We start from the raw sequence: 26,889 nt of genomic DNA on the forward strand, positions 1-26,889 counted from the left end.
GACTGTAGGACTGAAATAAAATGTGCCAAACACTGTTAAGTCAGTGTTGTTGATAGCTACTCCGCCTGTGCATCAACTTGGCTTGGCTTTCAATATGACAACAGTTGACTTAGTTGGATATGGAAAAACTATCAGATTTAACATTTAAAATCAACGTTACTAAGCTGGATATGAAGTGCATTCTCTTGTTTGAGTTGTGTGTCGTACATAGAGGAACACACTGACAAAGTGCAGCTTAACTAAGAACCGTCGAAAACTGGCTCAGTAAGTTTTAAAATCCACCTCTTCAGTTCAGTTCTTTCGTGCGTCCCTTATTGTTATATACTTAGGTGAAAACCACCCGTCGTTACCTTCAACTAATCAGAAGATATTTGAGGTGAAAATTTAGGTGGGCCTCCTGTATATCCAAATTTGCTGGATCGAACTCGATATAGCTGGTTGGAAATTAAACCTACTTAAATGCGAGACACCCATGTCGTCAAGGAACCCATTTCAGGACAAACTTTTGGCACCTCGGCGTCTCTTAAAATCATAAGCCCAGCAATTGATGGTACATTATGGACATATTAGTATTATTATTATTATTATTATTATTATTATTATTATTATTATTATTATTATTATTATTATTATTATTACTTGTAATGTAGATAGGCAATGTCTGTGCCAGCAGGGGAGATATGAGGAGGAAAGGTAGGTGAAGTTGGTCGAGGCCACAGTACGATATTGCGAAGGTCAATGGTTCAAATCCCTGTCGCGCCACTCCCTGCTTTCTACGCTATCTCTACCATTACGTTTGTACAAGCTGACATTGCATATGTGTGATAGGACTGTTTATTAATACTTAGTTCATTTTTTTAAATTAGTTTCAGTCAGGGAAATTAGCACCTCAGCCTTCCGACTTCGTCCTTGAGAACACTTTTAGGAACTGTTTCATTCGTGATTAATTGTCTTGGTATAACACGTTAGGTAACAGTTCCAGAAAATCTATGCTCGATTTGAGCGTGGGGTCTCGGCTTTCTCCAAGCTGGGTGCCCATTCTCAGTGATGTATTAAGGCAAGTTTTCTTTCACTCACTCGAGACATATTACAAGATAGTTCCACATGCAGTGGCCGACGAACCTTTTTTATTCCTAGATCTAACAATATGCAGCTGCAATAATGTTTAGTTACAGCATCTATCACATTTCAAGTGTAAAAATTGTAGTTCATCCTTTAATTAATACTGTGCGTTTAACGTCCCTTCAACAGTTTTCTATTTTAAGGGACGCGAGCGTGCTGAATGTTTCCTCTGAAAAGGGGTTATTTGACCTACCAGTAAATCTACAGACACACATGTGACTCACATTTAAGCATTCTTAAATGCCAACTCGACATGTTGTCTTTTTTTTAATGGATGCACTATTTATTCGCCTGTCTCTTGGCACAGGTCAGGGCAAAATGTAGCTCCCACCGAAGTCTCAATCTCGCCCATGGCTGTGACAATACAGAAACTCTGAAGTATGGATAGTAGTATTTAGTAATGCCTGACATTCAGAGTACAACCTGTGTGTCTGAGTATTATGAAATAATGACTTTATGCAATATGACTTTATGGTCCAGTGAAGAAAGCAATGGCAAATTACCTCCCTCCCCACTTACCTAGAATGCCTGATTTTGCCGCTGCTACCGGTTTCTTTTTCTGTTATTCTGGGCTGATGATCTGTCAGGCAACTCTGAACCGAATGCGCTGAGATTTGGGTCTGCGGTCTTGGGTTTAAGAGACAAGCGCTCGACCAACTAACTTACACAAAACACTCCTCACTTGCAATTCATTTCACGATTGGTTTACTAAGACATCAGATCCATCCGGTCAGGTCTGCCTGACAGACATTGTTGATGGTTGTTTAACATCACACTAGCACGTACGACGTTGGGATGGGTGAGGACTAGGACTGAGATGGTAATAGCAATGGGCTTAATTAAAGTGTAGCCCCGGTATTTGTCAGGTGTTAAAACTGGAAAACAACGGAGGAACATCTTCAGGGCTTTTGGCAGTGGGGTTCGAACCTACCATCTCCCGAATGCAAGCTTACACCCACATGATCAATACAGCGTAGCCAACTCAATTTTATTGGCTAATTTTAAGGGTGTTTAGAATATCTTCAGTCTGTATTTCAGTGTACTTACAGTACAAATACTGTACTTTTTTTTGCTATTCGCTTTACGTCGCACCGACACAGATAGGTCTTATGGCGACGATGGGACAGGAAAGGGCTAGGACTGGGAAGGAAGCAGCCGTGGCCTTAATTAAGGTACAGCTCCAGCATTTGCCTAGTGTGAAAATAGGAAACCACGGAAAACCATCTTCAGGGCTGACGACAGTGGGGCTCGAACCCACTATCTCCCGAATACTGGACACTGGCCGCACTTAAGCGACTGCAGCTATCGAGCTCGGTAAATACTGCACTGTCTGCAAACGAAAGAGTATGTAAGGTCTATAGCAGGGTGTGTACCAGAAATTATTTGGACCTAACCATGACTTGAAATAACATGCAATGATGTGATTCTGGATAACCTAGAAAATAATCCCATTCAGATTAAATTCAGAACGCTTTGGTATATGAAATTCAGTGTATATCCTGAGTTTAGAATTTAGAGTTTTGAGTTATTTTGTTCTGAGATACCGTTGGTTACATTTCATTAGATTTTCATCATCATCATCGTCGTCATAATCACACCTCCCTCCCTAGATTCTCTGGCTTCGTGTTCCATGAGACAATTAGTACGTCGAACGGCTTGATTCAGGGACAGAATGCCTAACCCCAAATGTACAAAATTACAGCAATGCAAGGGTACAGTTAATGCAATAGATCAGATAGACCATCAATTATCAACCATGAATAAGATTTACCGCAGTATGTCTTTCAGGCTACAGTCATAAATCATTACGAGCACTAAGATGTTTTCAAAATGTGTGTATGAAGATGAATCTCATTAGACATAGTTCATTTGCTAAACGAATCGGAGATAACAATAGAAGATCACTAGAGAATTGTTGTCATTGGTGGATGGGAATAACAGCAAGAGAAAAACTGTAATGCTCTTATAAATGGAATTGTTCGTGCATCGCATTATACAAAAGAATATTTTAACTATTTAAATGAAAAAGGACTTGAGTTAGGTCAAGGTAAGAGTAGGCGCTACATTAAAAAGCAAAAAAAAAAAAAAAAGATAATATATATATATATATATATATATATATATATCGAACAACGGTACTGGGATTTCTGAGTAAGGCTCGTTAGTTGACTTTTGAAGGACATAAGCAACGTTTTCTTGAGATTGATGAGCATTTACTTACACTCACTGTGAATCCATCAAATAACGACCCTGTGCTTCGTACAGAGTTCGGGCTTGCTAGCCTCCGGACTTGGGTGGGGCCCAAAGTGTGCGCAAGGTCTGCTGATGGAACCGGTACTTGAACCAGGGAACACTCACACTACGGTGACCTTCTGTCTTCAGCAATATGCGTATTTCATTAGTTCACAGCATGACTGCAACCCTAGATCAAAACTCCGAGAGACAGCTCGTAAGCTGGTAATGATCTACAGACATACTAAACACATTGCCAGGATAATTTTAATGAGTGAACCTAGGCCACTTTATGCATAAAATATGTAAGATATCCAGAAACTGAGTTCCATCTGCAGATACGGTCTCGGTAACACTGTGGTCATCATTGTATACTGAATGCTGAGAGTTCCTTATACATTGGCAAGCCTTGGATGGAAATTTGTCACACTCCGATCATGTTAATGCAGCATTTTATGGGTCTGACATTTTTCAGTCAATCTATCAGTCCGCTGAATGTGGGATGTACTGAAGTCTAACATACGTTTCTCGAATGAAAAGTTCGCAAAATTAACAAATATTTCCCGTCAATTTTATCAGGTATATCAGCGACTTCACAGTATTATGAGTGATTCGATGGAAAGGAAATGAATCAGAAGCTCACCAAAATACAGTGGCGGTCAAAAGAATAGAGCCACCTCTATTGACGGAATTAAGAACTAGGATATCTATTAGTTCGCAAAATCTCCACGAGTGCTGTGTTGTAAGTCCCTTTTAGACAATATCAGGGAAGACGTCGCTGCTGTCTGTAGTCGTGCGAAAGGAAGCGTTTGAACTAGACGTTCGAAAAGAGGCATAAAGGTAAGAATCTTATGGGTCAAAATAATAGAGCCGTTTTACAGAAGTCCCGTTCAAATTGATTTTTTGCAGTTGTTTTGGGGGCTAGTAATATTATTTGTCAACAAACCTCCACTCAATATTATTTTGTATGTAAATTGACGTTTGGTTTTGTTTACATTCTTCTAGATGGGCAAAGCAGAGCATGCAAGTGATGATGGTCGTATAGTAATGTTCCGGATGTTCAAAAGTGCGATATCCATGAATCAAATAGCCAAAGATTTACACGTTTCGCGAAAACGAGTCCAGAACGCCATTAGACTGGCAAAACAAACAAAGCCGCAGGTGGGGAACAGGAGGCGACCTCGGGTAACTACTCTTCGCGTAGACAGACTCATCACTAGGGAAGTAAAGAAACCCATTTTTGTCACCACCACGACTGAAAGCCATTTTGTTTAGCGACAAAAATGATGTTCAACCATCAACTTCAACGATTCAAAGACGACTGAGATCCGCAAAATTTAATGGGCGCATTGCGAGACAGGAGCCACATGTTTCAAAAGCTAATGTTCGGAAAAGGTTGGCCTTCGCCCGGAGAAATGAACACAAACCCAATATTTGATGGAGGAACATCCTTTGGTCCAATGAATCCAAGTATAATAGGTTTTCCTCAGACGGAAAAGTCTATGTGTGCCGCCCACCAAACCAGGAATTTAATCCCAAGTACACTTTAAAAACTGTGAAATACGGTGGCGGAGTGTTACGGTATGGGGATGTTTTTCATGGTATGGCCTTGGTCCAATACACCGTATCAACGGCATAATGAACGCAGAAATGTACAACGACATCTTAGCAAATGTGATGCTGCCTTATGCTGAAGAGGAAATGCCGCTGAAATGGAAATTTCAGCACGATAACGATTCAAAGCATACTGCAAGGATCATAAGGCAGTTTTTCAATATCACCATATCGAAGTATTAGAGTGGCCACCTCAATCTCCTGACGCATCATCCATCGAGAGCTTATGGGAGATCGTAGACAAGAGAATTGACCGCTCAAAAGCTACGTCTTTAGATAAACTTTGGGAAGAAATCCAGAGAGCCTTGTATGCGATCAGCAGCGACGAATGCAGGCGTTTAGTCGACTCTATGGGTAAGAGGTGCAGGGAAATCCTCAAAAATAAGGGTTACACCACGAAGTACTAATGCACTCCTATGCAAAAACGACAGTTCCTGTAAATTTCATAAGACTTAGATCAAGTACAAAATATTTGTGTCAAGTGGCTCTATTTTTTTGACCCTGTGGTCTGGTATTATTTTGAATATTATTGATTAGTTTCAGTTGTGTTATCTATATAACTGACTGTGGTACAATGTGACTCTGTTGTAATGGTTCCTGTACAACGTAAAATTTTGTTTCCGTCATAGTACAAACATGTCTAGTAATACATTTGCACTTTATTCTAAACCTTTGCCAGGTGGCTCTATTATTTTGACCACCACTGTATCTGGCTAGGGACACCTTGATCTATCTCATTCTCAACCACACTTAGTGTCAACTATTTTTATTTATTACTGTGCTTCAGTCCGTGGAAAGTGTTCTATGGCGTACACTTTCACGAGGACGTCACATAGTACAAGTTACTGGTACCTTCTAAGCTCTTTTTACAAGCTGTTGTTTTGAGAAATGTTAGTGCAGCAGGGCGGTACCTGATGCACTTGAAAAGCCGCTACTGGATTCTCATGAACGTGGTGTACAGTGTGTTACTGTAACTTTACAGGAAATATAGAACATGTTACTTGTTTCAGACTAAGACAACATTTAGTTTTTAAAGTTCTCATTAAAGTTCTAATTTAACCTTGGTGTTGGCAGGTTTATAAGAAACGATAAGGAAACTGTTTAAGGAATAAGAAGAGAAAAGCATGAGGGGCGTTATTGACGCGTGACAATAGCATCGGCTTCTCATCAAGGAGGTCTCACTTCGAATCCCGGCCAATGCATGTGGAGTTTTTGAAGTGAAACGCCATGTTTCTGTGGTTTGCATCCAGCGTAAAGTTCCGTAGTTACAATCACCATGCCAGTTGTGAGCTTGCATCCGGGAGATAGTGGGTTCGAACCCCACTGTCGGCAGCCCTGAAGATGGTCTTCCGTGGTTTCCCATTTTCACACCAGGCGAATGCTGGAGCTGTACTTTAATTAATGCCACGACCGCTTCCTTACAACTCCTAGCCGTTTCCTATCCCATCGTCACCACAAGACCTATCTGTGTCGGTGCGACGTAAAGCAAATAGAAAAATATTGATATAGACCGTAAGGTGACTGCCTTAGCAATGTCCTCTGATGACCACCTTGAGCTTCTGCCGTTTACTAAAGCTTGCAGTTAAGTTTTAGGAAAAGTACCCTCAAAAACATTATAAAACGGCTAGGATGCACAGCCACGCGCTCCTAACCACACAAACAACTCGCCCGGTAAAATGAAGAAATATTAGAGGACCCCATGATAATATCCTAGTCATTGTAATGATGAGTTTAGCTCAAAAGTGGATACAACCTATCTACTACAACTTTGATACAGCGATGTCCAGAGAACTGTTAGTAGAAGTAATTCAAGTCGTAGTGTGACCGTTCATGACATCGTAATATGTATATAGAGACATCCTGTATAGAGAATATGCCGTTTTCCGCGCAGTTCTACGTTAAATAGCCGTCAAACGAGGATATTCTTGACGGTTCCAGGACTCGAGCTGCTCCCTGTAGAGTCGCGCGCCCCTCCTCTCGTTGCGCGTAATTTGGAAAAAGAGGGAGTACAAGCGCTTGTAAGTGGAGTTCGCTCCCTCTCTGAGCGAGAGAGTGAGATCAGTGGAAAGAGAGATGTAAAAGCTTTAATTTGATATTAAATTCAACGTTTAAATATACCTTCCACCGGACCGATGTTTGACAAGGTGGCGTGGACTGACTCCCCCTCCAAAACATATGGTTTCCCACTATAAAGGCGACTGGTAAGAAGGGAGTATACACAGTATATCCAGTGCATTCGGTCTGATCAGCAGACTCAGTTTTATTAAACATTCAGTATCAATATTCAGTGTTTCACATTGTGAAGGTTCTTAGTGAACAGTGTTGTGTAGTGGTAAATGACAGCACATAGTGAGTGGCAGTGCGCTGAGTACCAGATATTCGTTACGATTTTAATTCAGTTTGTTATGACGCGTATGGGATAAGAAATATTTTCCTTCAGTTATGTGTCAAAGCGGCACGGGATTGTAAAAAAGGAGGTGGTCGATTAAAGTAAACTATTTCATGCGCAGCTATGAAATTTATCTGAGCTAGTGTGGTGGATTATGCCAAATTACACGAATTATATATATATATGGTTTAGTGAAGGAAGTAATTAAATACAAGATAGTTCAGTAACAGTGTTACAGTAAGGCCTAAACCAACGATAACAGTGAGCGGTTTATCAGCTATCATTTTAGTGGATCGGGCGCCACCCTCCGTATTCTCTCAAACTCAGTGAGTTGTACATCGTATCAATGATTATTGAAATGGAGTGGGTCGATTAATGACCAGTAAAAATATATTAATACCTAACATCCATATCCTGTGATTGTGACCAGCGAGTGTGTGATGCTCCGAGAGTAAATTACTTGTGGAGAGCTGGTGTATGCAAATGAAGGTATCGATATCGGCTGCAGGTCGAACACCGATATGTGGCTAAGGTGCTTGAATTTATCAGTATCTTTAGTCATATCAAAGTTATAATGCATGACACAATTAGTGCATTTTTGACAAATTAGTTCTTCCTCATTTGCATATTTGACCTCCGAGAGCTTCAAGTTTGAAGAGGGCTGGTGAGCGCTCCGCTGTACAGTCACTCCAACGCAACAGGGATACTCTGGACCTTCCGACGCCAGACGAGGATTCAACCAGCATGCAGGTGAACCGACATAGGACGCAAGTGAAGACGTCCTGATGACAGCTTAGACCCATGGCTGTATTCCCTGAGGAAAGCTGATTGCAGACATCTAAGTGTTGAGTGTGTTTTTAACTTATTATCGTGATCGCTAAAATCACACTTAGGGAGGTAAATAATTTGCATGTAAATATTTTGAATATTATTTGATTATAACCAAAGTTTCAGAGGGATTATAGTTTTTGTAAGATTTTATCTGTGAGATTTTCTTCGTGATCTGAACCACTGATTTCATTCATTATGGGGGAATAGTGCATGGTAGTTATAATACCCTAGTGTAATTTGCAGGTGACGTGATGTTATATAAAGGGAGAAATTTTCGTAGTATGATCTGATTGTCCTAAAGTTACAACTAAATGGTATGATTCATCATAAGAGTTCCCGATTATTTATTTCTTGATTGCACGTCACATAGTGGTAGGGAGTCCTTCTGTATAGATTTAGGATTGCAAACTTCAAGACAACAAGGAGTCAACACTGGGGTGTAATTAAATTATGTAGATCGCGATTAACTTAATTTTTTAATCCTGAAAGTTAGAGTCTTCTCTTTAAATATGCATGTTATCGGGATACGAGGATTGAGAAGACGGTATTTGATTTGTAGGCTCGTAAATTTGAATGTACAGTGGTGATTAAATATGTAAATTCCCCTGTTGAATATATATGTATGGCGATGTATAATGCCGCCTCGTGAATAAGATAATTGAAGCCAAAGGTAGGCTAGTATCTGATGTTACGCTGAGGGTGTTAATGTGTTCAAGAGAAAGCATGTCTTTGCGATGATATGAATATTTACGAACAGCAGGTAAAGGCTAGAGCTTTGCTCTGCCAGAAAATAAATAAGAACGAGCGAATGGCCGAGACCGACTCACTTGACAGTTTTATGAGGGGATGGGGAAGCTAGATCCCAAACGAGGTTTGTTCACCACTTTGAGAATTTGGTTCGCTCTTCTCTTCTTCTCGTATAACGGAGACATGCATAAATTAAGAAAATAACATCGTCGATAGGTTCCAGATATTATAGATGAGTGAAATCCTTCCATTTTTCTATTATTTGAGTTTAATTAAAGTAAAAACCGTTATAGGATTTCCAGGTTATTACACCCCCACATGTGGAAGTCCGAGGTTCAAGTCCCCAGGTTCTGGCGAAGATTGTTGCCCATCTGTGGCAAATGAGATGGATCGTGCCAAGATCCTCTCTTTTTTGAGCATGGAGATGCAACGCAGGGTGTTGTGTTATTTCTTCCAGTGAGTGTATTATGTGTCATATAATGTAATATATTGGTTGTTGATTGGTATGCCTATTGTTTATAAGGACACCGTTGAATTCGAAATGTTGTGTGTCATATTACAGTATAGGTAATCCCTATGAAGCAGGTGTTATGAGGAGTTAATACTCCGTATGATAAATTAGACGAGGTCATTAACATAGAAAATGTGACATAGCTATCATGTGGTTAAAATGCGCTCAGGAAATTTCGTAGTGAACCTCAGCTAACATGATCCTAGGGTATTGTGATATATAAATTGAAGGATAAAATTGAATGAAATTATTCATGCCATAAGGGATATATGTCTTGTGAAAGATATGTATAAAATGTTTTAATGTGTTAGCTGATAAGGTTTTCGTGTGTTAAATGGTACTGGAAGGGGACGCCCTTTCGATGTATTTACAATAATTTTTGAAGGTTATGAGGTGATAAATGCTAATCTGAGAGAGACAGAAACGGACATTCAAAACTCAAACCTAATTTAGGAATTAATGTTATGGCATGTGTAAATATCCCGGCATATCTTTGTGTAGCGTACTATACAAGTGTTTCCTTAGATAATTAAAAATATTTTTGCAAAAATACATTTTCTCCCCTCTTATTTAGTATATTCGTATTCCTCTGATGTCCGAGACTCTTTCCCCCTACTTAGAATTAGATAGTTTAAGCCCCTCTTCCCGGACATACCACGTACCCAAGCTCTTGAGTCAGCTGAGGAAAGACTCAAGTAGGGGTGATGAACTTCGACTCCAGGGACTGTCCGAGAGTCTCGTCAAATAAGTCCTTTCAGCCACTTCATAAGCCAATTAAGATAAATTATTATGCACTGAAACCCTGGACAGGTGCAGTAGAAACCACTGCATTTAAAATTAGAGCAGTTGTATGTAGCATGGGACCTTCAAAAAGGAAATGTATGACTGATCTGAATATTTCGTTGAACAAACCCTCGCTGGAAAAACCCATCAAGTATAGAACGAAACGTGTGGTTTTTTGCGATGTTCCTCATGCACTTGAATTACTGCGGAAGGATATCAACTGCAAAGTGGGCAATCTGTTACAAAAGAAGCATTTACAAAATTAATTGAAATGCAAAGTGAGGGCGAAGACCTGCAATATGAACATACTCTTTTAATGAAACATATTCTTGTGACTGGAACGGAGAGGTAAAATATATGGAAAGCCGCTGAACTGTTATCACTGACTGTGGGTAAAGCAATATGCCACAACATTCCAGAGTTCAGGTATGTAGGATAGACTGTAATCAGTAATCACTATTAATAATGGATTTGACGTCCTAAACTCCCGTGTCCACGTGTGGTACAAACAGCTTAAAAAGTGCCTACGGGAATTGTGTATAACAACAAAATCATGCTCTTGACAAATTATTCGAATTAATTTTCACCATGGGAAGCCGCTTTCCCCTCAAAACGAGTGACCCTGACATGGTGGAAGACGTTGACGTTTCTTCAGGGGCTTTTCACCAACATTCCACCGGCCAGCACACATTTATGAATAATTACTTATACAATAATATAACGTTAGGTTTTTACAATACTATTTAATACTAACAATCCGCCAAAACAGCGGTAAAAAGCATCCCATGCGATTGGTCATGTTTCTTTATTTTTAGTAAGCCAGCAGTTTTAGAAATAAAAACTGCGTTTAAAATCGTTCTAAAATCACTGGATGGATAGAAAATACGAAAACCGAAACGTAAATACTTCATTTGCGTGGCGAAAGATAATTTAGTAATGAGAAAGCTACTAGAATCAATCAGTCACTAATGATCTGCATTTAGGGCAGTCGCCCAGGTGGCAGATTCCCTATCTGTTGTTTTCCTAGCCTTTTCTTAAATGATTGCAAAGAAATTGGATATTCATTGAACATCTCCCTTCGTAAGTTATTCCAATCCCTAACTCCCCTTCCTATAAACGATTATTTGCCCCAATTTGTCCGCTTGAATTCCAACGTTATCTTCATATTGTGATCTTTCCTACTTTTAAAGACACCATCCAAACTTATTCGCCTACTGATGTCCTCCCACGCCATCTCTCCACTGACAGCTCGGAACATACCACTTAGTCGAGCAGCTCATCTCCTTTCTCCCAAGTCTTCCCAGCCCAAACTTTGCAACATTTTTGTAACGCTACTCTTTTGTCGGAAATCGCCCAGAACAAATCGAGCTGCTTTTTTCCAGTTCCTGAATCGAGTAATCCTGGTAAGGGTCCCATACACTGGAACCATACTCAAGTTGAGGTCTCACCAGAGACAAATATGCTCTCTCCTTTACATCCTTACTACAACCCATAAATACTCTCATAACCATGTGCAGAGATCTGTACCCTTTATTTACAATCATATTTATGTGATTACCCCAATGAAGATCTTTCCTTATATTAATACCTAGGTATTTACAATGATCCCCAAAGGGAACTTTCAACCCATCAACGCAGTAATTAAAACTGAGAGGACTTTTCCTATTTGTGAAACTCACAACCTGTCTTTTATCCCCATTTATCATCATACCATTGCCTACTGTCCATCTCACAACATTATCGAGGTCATTTTGCAGTTGCTCACAATCTTGTAACTTATTTATTACTCTGTACAGAATAACATCATCTTCCAAAAGCCTTATCTCTGATTCCACTTCTTTACATATACTGTATCATTGATATATATAAAAAATATAAAGGTCCAACAATACTGCCTTGAGGAATTCCCCCATTAATTTTTATAGGGACAGATAAAGCTTCACCTACTCTAATTCTCTGAGTTCTATTTTCTAGAAACAGAGCCACCCATTCAGTCACTCTTTTGTCTAGTCCAAGTGCACTCATTTTTGCCAGTAGTTTCCCATGATCTACCCTATCAAATGCCTTAGATAAGGCAAACTGACCTCCTGAATCCTGGATATCTGCTATATCTTGCTGGAATCCTACAAGTTGGGCTTCAGTGGAATAACCTTTCCTAAACCCAAACTGCCTTCTGTCAAACCAATGATTAATTTTGCAAACATGTCTTATATAATCAGAAAGAATGTTTTCCCAAAGCTTACATACAATGCATGTCAAACTGACTGGTCTCTAATTTTCAGCTTTATGCCTATCACCCTTTCCTTTATATACAGGGGCTACTATAACAACTCTCCATTCATTTGGTAAAGTTCCTTCATGCAAACAAAAATCAAACAAGTACTTCATATATGGTACTATATCCCAACCCATTGTCTTTAGTATATCCCCCGACACCTTATCAATTCCAGCAGCTTTTCTAGTTTTCAACTTTTGTATCTTACTGTAAATGTCATTGCTGTCATAGGTAAATTTTAATACTTCTTTAGTATTAGTCCCCCTCCTCTATCTGGATATTATCCTTGTAACCAACAATCTTTACATACTGCTGGCTGAATACTTCTGCCTTTTGAAGATTCTCGCATACACACTCCCCTTGTTCATTAATTATTCCTGGAATGTCCTTCTTGGAACCTGTTTCTGCCTTAAAGTACCTATACATACTCTTCCATTTTTCACTAAAATTAGTGTGACCACCAATTATGCTTGCCATCATGTTATCCTTAGCTGACTTCTTTGCTAGATTCAATTTCCTAGTAAGTTCCTTCAATTTCTCCTTACTTCCACAGCCATTTCTAACTCTATTTCTTTCCAAGCTGCACCTCCTTCTTAGACTCTTTACTTCCCTGTTATAATATGGTGGATCTTTACCATTCCTTACCACCTTTAAGGGTACAAACCTATTTTCACATTCCTCAACAATTGCTTTGAAACCACCCCAGAGCCTGTTTACATTTTTACTTACCGTTTTCCACCGATCATTGTTGTTTATTAAAAACTCCCTCATGCCTGTTTTATCAGTCATATGGTACTGCCTAACAGTCCTAATTTTAATATCTTCCTTTCTTTCATATTTATTCTTAATTACCACAAAAACAGCTTCGTGATCGTTAATACCATCTATTACTTCGGTTTCTCTATAGAGCTCATCTGGTTTTACCAGCACCACATCCAGAATATTCTTCCCCCTAGTTGGTTCCATCACTTTCTGAATCAGGTGCCCTTCCCTTATTAACTTATTTGCCATTTGTTGGCCATGCTTCCTGTCGTTCGCATTACCTTCCCAATTGGCATTTGGTAAATTGAGATCACCCGCTACGCTCACGTTCCTTTCCTTATCGTTTCCTACATAGCTGATTATCTTATCAAATAATTCTGAATCAGCATCTGCGCTACCCTTTCCTGGTCTGTACACTCCAAAGACATCTAGTTGCCTATTATCTTTAGAAATGAGCCTTACCCCTAGAGTTTCGTGCTTGTCATCTTTAACTTTTTCGTACCTTACAAATTCTTCTTCCACGAGAATGAATACACCCCCTCCTACCTTTCCTATCCTATCTCTACGATACACCCTCCAGTTCCGTGAGTAAATTTCTGCATCCATTATATCATTTCTCTGCCATGATTCAACTCCTATTACAATATCTGGTAATATATATCTATTAAATTACTTATTTCTATTCCTTTCTTTACAATACTTCTACATTTGAGAATTGTTCGTGTTAATCAGTGTTATTTTAATTTCCATTTATTTTGGAAAGACCTCCTGTATTTACAGGCTGCCGCTATGAACAAGGTAAAACATATCAATTTTCTGTAAATATCTATTAATTAAAGAAAATTACTTGTAATGCTCTGAAAAATACTGAAATAAATGACAACATAATTATCAACACATAACAACTGGCAATTATATTTGACAAAATTGAAAAATATTAATCAAGTTGTTAAATAAAAACAAGCAAATCATTAACAGAAACGCACAATTACAATGGGTCTTGTTCATTACAAGTTCGACAGTGGAGGCCATATGACGTCACCAGCCAAAGCGAGCCTGCGCGTGACCCCTACCGTCTAGTCTAGTAACCGTGACTAATACTATTATTTTCACTCCAGGCGAATCGAACCCCGGGACCTGCGACTAAGAGAAAGGAATTGTAATTACGTAAGTTGAGTAGACCTCGAACTTGTACGAATTATAAACACGGATATATTACACTCACACACACATTACATAGCACACGCATTGTACTACGTAGATGTGTTTCTATTTACGATATTGAACCCAAATGGTTCTTATCATTGACATATAATATTAAAAATGGTATAATGTTAAGGGAATAATGATGTAGAGTTACATGAGAAGCCGTATATATGTTGTAATCCCGCTTGCTCAAGTCAGTAGTCCGATTGTACACGTGCCAGGGTCATTATATTGCACAAGAGAGAAGCAATGTAATCTTCCACTCTAGAGACAGAAAGTGTGCGGCAGAGCTAGTCAAAAATTAAGTTGGCAAGACTTCAGAAGAGCGAATCAAAGTCCAGCGCGCTCGAGGCTTAGTAAGAAAAAATATGGACACCAACATGAAAGCACCACTATATTGGTGTAAATCCGCAGGTAAATATGTTGGAAGACGATTCAGACCTCTAAGTAGTTCAAAAAATCAAGACGAAATATCCTAGTAAATTATTGTGTTTTAAAAGTGTAGCTACTAAAGGCAGGATGTTATGCAACTGACCAGGGGATTTCCTAAACTCTACGCCACGAGGCAAGCGAACGAAGGAAGCCACGCGATCCAGGAGACACTCTGCTGTGCTATTGGGAACGGCTCGGACGTAGATGTGTGGTCGTCGTCGCGGAACGTGGATTTGAGCATTTCCCAACATAATACATACTACTATAAATTGCTAACGTATAACAGAATACGCTGGATTTATTATCAACAGAGAATTAGGAGTGTAAATTGCTAAAATTTTGAGATATAAATATCACGTGTATAAATCTGTTCGTCGAGCAGTAATAACTGAAATGGTGTGAAGTCGTCGGACGCTTTGGAGTGGCCCGAGTCGGGAAATCGCGGAATATCCAGAGACATAGTATTAACTAAACTGTTGCGAGTGACAAGATTGTAATGTGTACTTGTGTATAATTTATGTATATTTTATTTGTGTATTTTAGTGTAAAACACGCGTGGATAGCGTGTCCGATGTCGTACAGAATACGGGTCAAGACAATGGACGTCAAGAAAGGCATTTATGTACAGGGTAATGCTACCGTTATGATGGAGTGAACCCATTGAGAGCCCAAATGCTGTATGGCTGACATGGAGCGGCGACGGATTTCGATAAGTACTTCCTGATTTATATTATTTCACATATGCATGTAACAGCTATAGTTAAATTTGTAATAATTTTCTTGCATGAAATGGTTAAGTCCAATTTTTATTTTTCAAAGTAGCAAGGGTTAGTTAGGTTCAGGTAGTTATTTTAATACATGCCTTTGGGGAGTGAGTATTTTCATAATAAGAAACGTGTGTTGATTTATGATCTATAATAATAAGAAACGTGTGTTGATTTATGATCTTTGATCAAATGTGAACGTGTGATCTTCTGAAATGATATTCGTGTGTGTAAATACTGTATATTCATTAAAATAGATGGCATTCAGTGCGTGTTTGTAGTTATTGGGGTATGTTAGTGAGAGTTTGTGGCATGTTGCATGGATAACCCTATTCGAGAGAGTTCATTGATATCATGAAGTGGACATGAACCAGTGACCAGTATGGACATTGCAGTGGATAGTTAGAGTTTGTTTCATCAATAAGTAAAATATATTGGACAAGTAAATGAAAATGTACTGTGAGGTAATATATATTCTCTGATATACTTTATGTTGTGATTTAGTTGAGCTTAGCTTGGAGTAGGACCTTTAAATTTCAAACGCTAGTAGCAGGTAACGAACCAATGACATTACGGAACGAGATATTATTGGAATATATTGCCGGCAAACGAAGTATGCCAGGACTTACAACCGCTCTTTGTAGTCACTGCCGCTAGGCTGTAGAATACCCTCCCTGCTACCATTAGGGATTTACGTTCTCATAGGAGATTTATGATCGATTGCCGAAATCACTTGCTGAATACCTCTAGCTGACTTGTTCGATGTGCGTAGTGTGAATAAGTGCGTGAATGAGCTTATTTTCATAAAAATTAGAAATGTATTTGCTAGTTGTAGGTTTTTACTGTGTTTTCCTTCTTTTATTGTTACTAGTGTTAGTTTTAAAATTATTATCATGTTTCATTTATATTGTCATGTTGTACATTGTATAATTATTTCTTCTATTACTCTCTCCATATTGGCTATTAGTACTTTACATATTTTTAAATGATTTGTTTTATTTAAAAATATATGTATGTTAATTATTTTCAATGTTGTGGTTAAATGTAAGAGAGGGCCTCGAGCCCTAACTTCGCCACGAATAAAGACGAATTACTTACTTACTTACTTACTTACTTACTTACTTACTTACTTACTTACTTACTTACTTACTTACTTACTTACTTACTTACTTACTTACTTACTTACTTACTTACTTATTTACTTACTTACTTACTTAGCTACCTACGTACTTACTTACAAGTTCACGTGGTTAGGACCTGTCAAGATGGCAGCTGTCATCTTGTCAGCTGGTAGTTATACAAATTCCGCGGCCCACATGGTTGAGATGACAGCAGTGAGGTTAGGCTCTGTCAATATGGCAGCAGTAAGGTTAGCCACGTTCATTTGTTCTACAAGTGCACGTGGTTAGGACCTGTCAAGATTGCAGCTGTCATCTTAACAGCCGTTCAAATTCCGCAGCCACGTGGTTATGATGGCATCAGTGAGGTTAGGACCTGTTAAGATGGTAGCAGTGAGGTTAGCCACGTTCAAAATTTCCGCGCCAAACTAATGCACGTGGTTAGGACCTGTCAAGGTGGCTTCTGTACGTAACACGATCTAATAGGTTGAAAGTAGGTATCGACTTCAACTCTGATGTTCTCACAAAGAGGAAAATTTTGTCAGATATTCAAAGTATATTTGATCCAATTGGTTTTACTTGTCCGGTTTCTATTGTCCCTAAGGTTTTACTACAAGAAAGTTGGAGAAAGAAAGAAAAGTTGGGGCAGTCCGCTAAGTGAAGATGCCCAAACCAAATTCAGTAAGACATGAATTGACCTCTATTGCTGAAATTAAATTGTCTAGAAGATTTTCTAATTGTGAGGACAAATCGTCTTGGAGTATGCATGTATTTTGTGATGCCTCTCAAGTGGCTTATGCAGCCGTTATTTTCCCGAGAACTTTCAGTGGAAAAGAGTTTGAAGTGCAATTGAAGGCAGCAAAATCAAGGGTATCCTCACTCAAGAAAGTAACGATACCGAGACTGGAGTAATTAGCTTGCATATAGGCACACGTCTCACTTTTCAGATAAGTAAAGCTTGAATCCGACGGACATTCCGGAGTACTACTGGAGTGACTCTTCTCCTGTTCTATGTTGAATACCAAGAGAGGAAGCTTGGGGGTGTTCGTCACTAAGAGAGTGAAAGAAATCAGAACACTAACTAACCCTAAGCGCTGGTTTCATCAACCAGGCACAGACAACCCGGCTGATCTAACTTCGAGAGGTCTCTCTACGCCGCAGCTGGTCTTTTCTCAATGATGAGAGGGACACGCTTGGTTGAAGTTGGAAGAAAACAGTTAGTCATCGTGCATTGCGGAAGTTATTGAAGATGAGGTCGAAGAAGAAAGAAGAAAACGCCTTGTTACCACTACTATGCTTGTCTCCCAGGAAAAGCAGTGGCATTTAAGGTACTTCTCCCAGTATTAACGAATCATCAGAATGGTAGCCTAGATGCTGCGGTTCATCAACAATTCCGGAAAGGACGTAGTCCAGAATGCCGCTTCTGAATTGATTGCCTTATAATTTCAATGGAGGCGAAACGACTGTTGAAATTGTTTAAGAAGATAATTTTATCGAAAGGAACAACCAAAAACCATTATGCCTTTTCACAAAGACCAGACGGGCCTCGTCAGGATTGAGACAAAATCACCAACAGAAAGGATTAATATTACTTTCGCGCACCTATTTTATTGACATCAAATCACCCGTTGACTGAGGTGGTAATCAGAATACATCGTTTGAGAGCTTCTCATGCTGGTTTTCAGATTCTACTCGCCATACTACGGGAGCACTACTGCATACGAAAGGGAAGAAGAACCATTTGTAAGGTCATCAGGAAGTGTATCCAGTGCAGAAGATTCGAAATGAAAAATCAGTTACTTCCAGAAGATCGTGTGTGAGATGCAGATGTGTTTGAGGTGGTAAGAGTGGATGATGCTGGACCACGATTTCTAAAATCCAAGGACAAGGCTTGGATTGTGATTTTTACAGAAGTATCAGTTACTAGAATAGAGTGGGTATTCAGTCCTCCTTCAGCTCCTGGGTGGGGTGGATTCTGAGAGCGTATTGTGCAAATGGTAAAGAAACTATCAACTCCAGGCCACTCACCGACACTTCAGAAAGCTATGATGAACTGGTACCTCAAACTCCGCCAATGTTTCTTCAGGACATACCCGTGGCTGGCACTTCAGTTTCAGACACACTAGATCAGGTCGGTTTTTCCAGAAGGTTTCAGTACCCTCAACAGCTGAGGGATGAACAGAGGAGAAGATTCCGACTGGAGTACATGGTTAGCCTTCTGCACTGTTCATCGGGCAAGGAGTCTGACTGGCAGTGGAAGGTAGGAGATGGGGGTCATCATTGGTAGTGATGACAAGGGAAGAATCAGTGGCGAATTTCCCATGCATGCGACTGATGTGTTACATCCCTTGTATTTTCAACGAAAAATAAATATTCATTGTTCATGTTCATATTTTAATGGAAGTTATTTATGTTAAGTTCAAACGCACAGGTATCGATACTCATAGATGGATGAAACGAGCTTGGCAGGCTAGTGACTGCTACTAATTGCGAAGCCACTCCAGAGATGGCAGCATGATGATTATACCCATGTTGGTTGTTGATCTCTTTCGTGGGGTTGGAATTCGGAACGAACAGCCACATCCCTCAAGAGGCGGTGCAAGGTGGAATCCTGTAAGTTATTACATGTGGTCGGGATTTATTCGCTATTTCGTGAAATACTGGAGTTCTCGCTTGTGAGTGGTTCTTTTCTTGTTCTATAAATAATGACATATGACAAATGTGTGTTGTAGTAATATACTGTACATGATTCAGTTTCGTGTGCTTGTAGTGTAAATATGAAGTAAAGAAAATGTGGGAATGATGCGATTTTGAAATGACATCACACCGATCAGAGAGTAGTTCAGCAGGCATGGATATAGGAGCGCCAGGGTCACGCGTTTCTACCGCGCAATCCCAAATGAATTCTAACCATTGTGTAATCGAACGATTTTTAAAACTACCTGTTTTGTATACTTTCTTTTACGGAGAAAAGGAGAATTATAAATGAAGGACAACCGCGTCCAACTCTGAATGTAACTACACAAGTTTCAAAAGAAATATTTATGAAAGAGACCATTGGATTAGTGGATGTGGGATCTTAAATACATTTTTCTGTTGGCCTTGTGTGTTGTTTTCTGTTGAAACATATGTTTGGAATGACGGTCTGTTGCTGTTTGCGTTGATGTTTGCAATTTTTTCGGTTACATCCCCTAAATCAGAAGTCAAAAATCGCCACTGGGTAGAATCGACTGATCCCTGGGGAGAGTGACACCTATATCCCCAGGTAGAGAAAAAGTTATAAGGGTAGTTCGGGTGAAGGCATCCTTAGGAGAAGTAATCCGTCCTACGAGGCGCCTTTATCCATTGAAGGCTGAAGGTGGGAGTGAGGAAATGGCGTTACCCAGTTATACGGTTCCTGAGAGAGTAATCCTTGGCAGCCGCAATTTCACCAGGAGTGAAGAAGAGTTGAAATACCTCCTCGCCTCTGCTTATGAACACTGTGTTTTGATTGGCATCAAAAGGTGGGAAGTTGTCACGTTTATTTCATGATTTTGTTTGTTTTGTTGTTGTGGGTTTTGAAAATAAAAAATGGCAGGCTTAATGTTTGAAATGGACTAAAATATAGAGTTTTTCACAGAAATTGTGTTTTATTCAATGTGTTTAGCTGGTTGTACCTATACCAGGTAGACGTAGGTCACTGACATATAGGCTATCTTGGTATGTTTAATCCCCTTAGTGGTATAATGTGGAAATATGTAATAATAAGGTAGAATACTGCTTCAAATTATAGCGTAGTTCTGTATATACTATTAGTAAACCAAACAAGGAGATCTCCAGTAGATTTACTTAACAAAGAATTGATTGAACTGTAAAAAAATATGCAATATTGTCTTTCATTTAGTTAAGTCCGTATATACAGTAAATAGGTGATGGCAAAAGCATGAATCTCATTTATTCAAACTGTATACTGAAGGACAGTGTAAGCGGCGACTCAGAAATGCTGTAACTTTTGGCTGGTAAAGTAGAAAAGTCGTGTTATGGCTATCTACATTACTAAATTTATTGTTATCATGTGCACAATTCGAGCATTCTTGGGTAAAAAGGATTTCGGAGGCAAAAATGACATCAGCAAGTATTAAAGTAGGTAGATTAGTTGTTTGAAAAACTAGGTGTTCATTATATTAGAATAATCAATATTATATTGCAACCTTTCACTTGCCTGGCATAGATATGATGCACTATTTTAACACATTAGGTCTATGCTGAATCTGAGAGGGAATGTATCAAGGATGTAAATACTAGAGCAGCATTATTCCGAGACCCGCACATCTTGCAAGATTATTTAAATAAGCCCCGCGTTAATCAACAGTTTGCTTAGGTTAGCAAGTCTACATTAACAGAAGAAGGAATTCCAATGTACAAATAAGTGCATAATTAAAGACATTACTTTTGATGTCGGTGAAAGGCATGTTATTGCTCGTAGAAATAGTTAACATGTGTGAGAAAGTGAAATGATTCGGCAGGATCCGTTCAGACGACGAGGTCTTAGGATTGGCCAAATAAGATCTGTTTCAATGAAAGTAGACGGTTTTAAAAGACCTAATCAGTGAACAGAACGTTTAAAGTAACACGAGATTTCAAGGGAATACTGTCAGCATATATAATATGTCTTATTTTTTAATATGAACACTATAAATGCAAGAGCTATCGTGTCGTTTTGAAATGGCAGCCAATTTTCAGTATAAAAGGACCCGAACGGAAGTACTCTTCCTGTTCACTCTCTACTACTATCTATGCTACTCCATTGGTACTTACTACGGTGTTACTATTGGCGAGACGATAATGAATTGTTCTGCAGAGAAGAAGGTGTGGTCAACATAATTTCGAGTGGATGGCTATTTTTATCTACTTAGTACTTGATGAAGTGATTAAGGAATGTATGTGTTCTTTTCAATTGAAGTTTAATAATCCCAAGGTGTAATTGTACATAACAACTTTGATGAAACACAATACTAAGACGATTGTCGTGAATATTCAATATGTATTTGAACCGGGTATGGCGTGTTACTAATTCAAATATGTTCCGGAAAGATGGGAAGTGTAAACAGAAAGAATATTGATACAGTCCTTACGGTGTGTAGTTAAGCATGCCGCCGACACAAAACATGACGATGGACGGGTGATGAGCTACATCTTCATATCCCAGAGACTAGTTCGAGTCGACAAAAAGTAAGTTTTAGATTTTGTGTTTTTGTAACTGATCATCTAAGCAAAGCTTTAATATTGTAAATGTTCTGCGTAGCTCTAAATTTTCTTTCGTACGTTAGGATAGGCAGAATTACCGCTGCATGAATTAATTTGAAGGATTTGATAAAGTTATTCAGTATACTTCGTTCATGTAAGTTCTTGAATGTGTTACCATGTTATAGCCATTCTTGGTGGGAATGGAAGTAACTTACGATATTCACAAAGTTATTAAGAAGCTAAATTACATTACGTTATAGCCATATTTGAAGATCAAGTCAAGTATTTTAAACAATAATCTCGTGTTAATATTTGAAGTGTTATTTTGCATGCATTTAGCAAGGCCATATTGGATAGATGATTGTACAAGGGATATTCCAACATCAGCGAAATAAATTTTTGCGCAAGAGAATTCTTCGAGAAAAACGCGGTTAATATTGAGGCTATAGCTACGTGAGAACGAATGGAATAATATCGCTGGTTTAGAGGTACAATTCACTAATTGTTTCATGGTCCTGAGATAAATGGACATTTTCCTGGCCATAACTGAACCAGAAATGACAGTTGGGGATTTCTTCTAAAACAAACAATGGGATGGAGCCTTCCTCTGCACTTGATGACCTCTTCATGATACAGAAAAGTAATTTTTTGCTCTGAAACTACATAAATTGAACTTCATCCAAAAGTGCACTTAATGACTTTTACCTCTAAACCAACGACATACGGTAGAGAACGCAAACTCATCAAAATACAGATTCAGATGTGGAGACTAAATTAATAGTGAATTTACGTTATATGCACATGTTGAAGTTGTTATTATTATTAATTAGGGTCTTCGAATGAAGTAAAATGAGATTAGTCGACGAATATAGAAAGTCTACAATGATATGTTATGGTATATTAGGATGAATTTGAATAATGATCTTCAAATTACAAGTTTGATCAAACGTAGTAAATGTGAAGAACCTAATAATGTGTCTTCATGAGTGTTACCACAATTTAATGAGTATATTGTTTTCCGCGAGTGACTATTTTCCGCGATGATGTTCTTTACGTGTCTTCATATCATATTTGAGTGGCATATTTGCTAATAATTTTGATATGACTGTCTGAAATATTCCTATTGAAGTCGTTGCACCAAAACATGTGCTTATACGACTGGTCATCTGATTTTGAAATGGATGAATAAAACATTCCTACTGAAGTCGTAGTACCAAATCTCAATCAGATCGGAGATTTTCAGATGGAAGGGTTTCTTTGTTAGATTTAGCCCATGTACATGCACAGGCAAGAGTGTAAAATCTTAAATTGAAAACATACTTAAGAGATATGAGATTTCATAAAGACAGGGATCATCGATAAATAGCAAAATAATTTATTTCAGGATTTTTCAACCACCACCTGAGGTTGATTAGGGGATGCTGATCATCGTAAAATGCAGAATTATTCAATATTAAGAGACCCTGGTTTCTTTCTTTTTCCCAGTATCTACATTTCATTGGTGTTGCTATCTTGTGTGTTGATTACATGCATATTTTCAGCCCATATTTCGTTAAGTGAATACCTGAGAGCTGGCTCAACGTTGGTTTTGGTTGGTGTGTTATTTTGTTACTGATATTATTTTCCTTTACAGCACGCAGACATCGTTATTTATGTTGTATCTGTAGTTTCCCTTCAAATGAACGCTATATTTTCACTAATTAATTTATTTTACATTCTAGAAAGCATGGTTTATTTGCATATAGGAATTCGTATTTTCAAGGAAATTAAGAATTTTCCCATTTCAAGGGCGTGAATACGCAAACATGTTAAAAATCTGAATTATAATGAGAATGCCTGGACAGTTTCACAACATGTGTGGTTATGAATGAATGTAACTGTAAATGTTCCGAGTCCATGGTTTGTTGTGAATGAAATTTTCCTTGGAACAGATTTCATGTGTATTACGATTTTCTTCAGAGAGTACTGATATATAAAATAAAGGACAGCTGTGGAATGTTAGATGCTTTGCTGAGAGCGATAACGCTATTGTTGTATAGTCGAAATAATCTGTCCATTGTTGTTGAACCAATCAGACACGAAATCTTAGGTGTTGTAACCCCTTGCTGTTATTGTGTTACAATACTCATTGTTCCTCACCCGTTTCATTCCTTTTTAACTTTATTTAATAAATAAATAGAAGTCTTTAAGGCAAAAATAATTATTTGTTATCATATGTAGAATTATAGTATGTACCTCAACCTCATATCGTCCAATCCATCCACATGAAATGAACATAATCCAATGTTAAATTATTATGATAATAACATGAGTGACAATATATGAAGATTGATTGATGATATATCCGCATCCCACACGTAACCACAACGTCTCTTATAACGTCTTCGACTGGGGTTTAGCCTGGCATAATGAAGAAGGGTATTATATATATATTCATAGATGCAACTAACATATAAACAGTTGAACTGCATTTATATAATGTTCTTACATAAAAGAAAAAGTACATATCAAATAACTTCAAAATCCAGAGATGGATTAATTATCCCTATCAAATGCATGTTTGTTAATCTAAGAATACAGTAAGTTTTACTACAATACTATCGTTCCAGATGTAGCTTCTGGAACGTAAAACATCTTGAGGGAAACCCAGTCCTACACACTCATAGTTGTCGCCGGACACAGGACGCTGCCAATTGAAACCACTGCATAGGTGCATTGGATCCCAAAGGCGAGATACAACATCTTCTGTCGAATCAGTAGCCTGGTCGAGAACATGGACGCGTAGTTTCAGCTTAAAGGGCCAACTTAGACTTTGATCGAAATCTCCTCGAGTCAGACCGGCGTGAACATAGACGTTTTCTCCACCCTAAAGACAGAAAGAGAAAGAGCATTATTAAACGAAGCTAACTACTGCGATGGAAAAGGGAACATACTATTCCACGAAGCAGAAATGAGATGAAATGCATGTGAAGAAATAAATATGAAGAGGCTAACATTCGGTGATTCCATGACAATGGCCAGATATCCACGTCCAACATGAATTTGTCTTCAAGATATCCATTTAATATAGACTTAAGTTATTGGAACCCAATCTTAAATCCATTATCCTGGATTTCTGGACACTAAACTAGTAATGCAGAGGCATTCTAAAGTCATTGTGGACAGTTACATCCAGAAGGTGGGAAGATATTCTTCATGCTTACGTGCATTTCATGGTTTAATGTTTTAATACATACGTTCATTCATACATACATAGGTCTACATACATACATACATACATACATACATACATACATACATACATACATACGTACATACATGCATACTGACCCCGTTACCTATTTCCTACATGTGCAGGATGCCGTCATTTGGAGTGCTGATAATTGCATAACCCATTCTCCATATTTTCTCTACGTGTTTACTCTTTGGAAAGGCGAAAGAACCTGATTCACCGATCTCGCAGATCACAATATTTGCGCCACGGAAGCTATCTCCAAGCAGGTGGAGGTACACATAATCCGCAATGTTGATGTTATTGAACTGTTTCAAGCCAATTAGAGGATAATTAGAGTTGAAACTAGAACGGAATAACAGTAGAATTAAAAGTGATTATTCTTGGTCATAAAATGAAGTAAGAATGATACCTGTGCAATCTTAAGATCCCACGTGGCTATTGAAATGCGCTCAAGGCTAGCGACACAGCACGTGAATGGAACATAGCCCAAGAGTTTCAGGGTGCAGAGACAGGTCTACCCAAGCGCAAAAGATCTCATCAAAACCTAAGAAGGGAAAATTGTATGTCCAACATCAGTGTGATGGCCTGCATTTTTTGAGCAAGACCAGCGAATTTAAAATTAATAAATCCTGCAGATTCGGAAAAGTGATCCGGTCGCCACAGAATTGTGCGGAAAATTTGGCGCAAAAGCCGTAGGTTACTTAAGCTTGCGAAGATGATAGTCAAGTATTGCTTCTGCCACTGCCTCGCGGATATGATCTGCGACACCTTGTATAGTAATTCCGACTTAGAATATTTTGAGAAATACTCTGAAGTGCGAATTTGTTAGTGAGGAGCTGATAACTCTAATTGTTAGTGCAGTAACTGTGAACCATGTGAATTTCGTAATGTTGTTGTTTGAGTCATCAGTCCAAAGACTGGTTTGATGCAGAACTCCATGCCACCCCATCCTAAGTTAACATTTTCATTTCTACATAACTATTGCATCCTACATCTGCTCTAATCTGCTTGTCATATTCATATCTTGGTCTGCCCCTACCGTTCTTACCACCAACACTTACTTCAAAAACCAACTGAACAAGTCCTGGGTATCTTAAGATGTGTCCTATCATTCTATGTCTTCTCCTCGTCAAATTTAGCCAAATCGATCTCCTCTCACCAATTCGATTCAGTATCTCTTCATTCGTGATCCGATCTATCCATCTCACCTTCAGCATTCTTCTATAACACCACATTTCAAAAGCTTCTATTCTCTTTCTTTCTGAGCTAGTTATTATCCATGTATCACATCCATACAATGCCACGCTCCACACGAAAGTCTTCAAAAACATCTTTCTAATTCCTATATCAATGTTTGAAGTGAGCAAATTTCTTTTCTTAAGAAAGCTCTTCCTTGCTTGTGCTAGTCTGCATCTTATGTCCTTCTTACTTCTGCCATCGTTAGTTATTTTATTACCCAAGTAACAATATTCGTCCACTTCCTTCAAGACTTCATTTCCTAATCTAATATTTCCTGCGTCACCTGCATTCGTTCGACTGCACTCCATTACGTTTGTTTTGAACTTATTTATTTTCATCTTGTACTCCTTACCCAAGACTTTGTCCATACCATTCAGCAGCTTCTCGAGATCCTCTGCAGTCT

At 38.6% G+C, this 26,889-nt stretch overlaps 1 protein-coding gene across 1 annotated transcript in view; it reads right to left on the reverse strand.

Moving 5' to 3' along the window:
* Positions 1-24,458: 24,458 nt before the first annotated feature.
* LOC136862905 (uncharacterized) overlaps positions 24,459-26,889 on the reverse strand; it is a 107,537-nt gene continuing 105,106 nt past the window's right edge. Inside the window, exon 4 of the mRNA XM_067139184.2 lies at positions 24,459-24,878. Coding sequence (XP_066995285.2) covers positions 24,576-24,878 — 303 coding nt within the window. The 3' untranslated portion in view covers positions 24,459-24,575. The remainder of the gene's footprint in view (positions 24,879-26,889) is intronic.

The sequence above is a fragment of the Anabrus simplex genome, chromosome 2 (assembly GCF_040414725.1).
Source record: "Anabrus simplex isolate iqAnaSimp1 chromosome 2, ASM4041472v1, whole genome shotgun sequence".
NCBI classification, from domain to species: domain Eukaryota; kingdom Metazoa; phylum Arthropoda; class Insecta; order Orthoptera; family Tettigoniidae; genus Anabrus; species Anabrus simplex.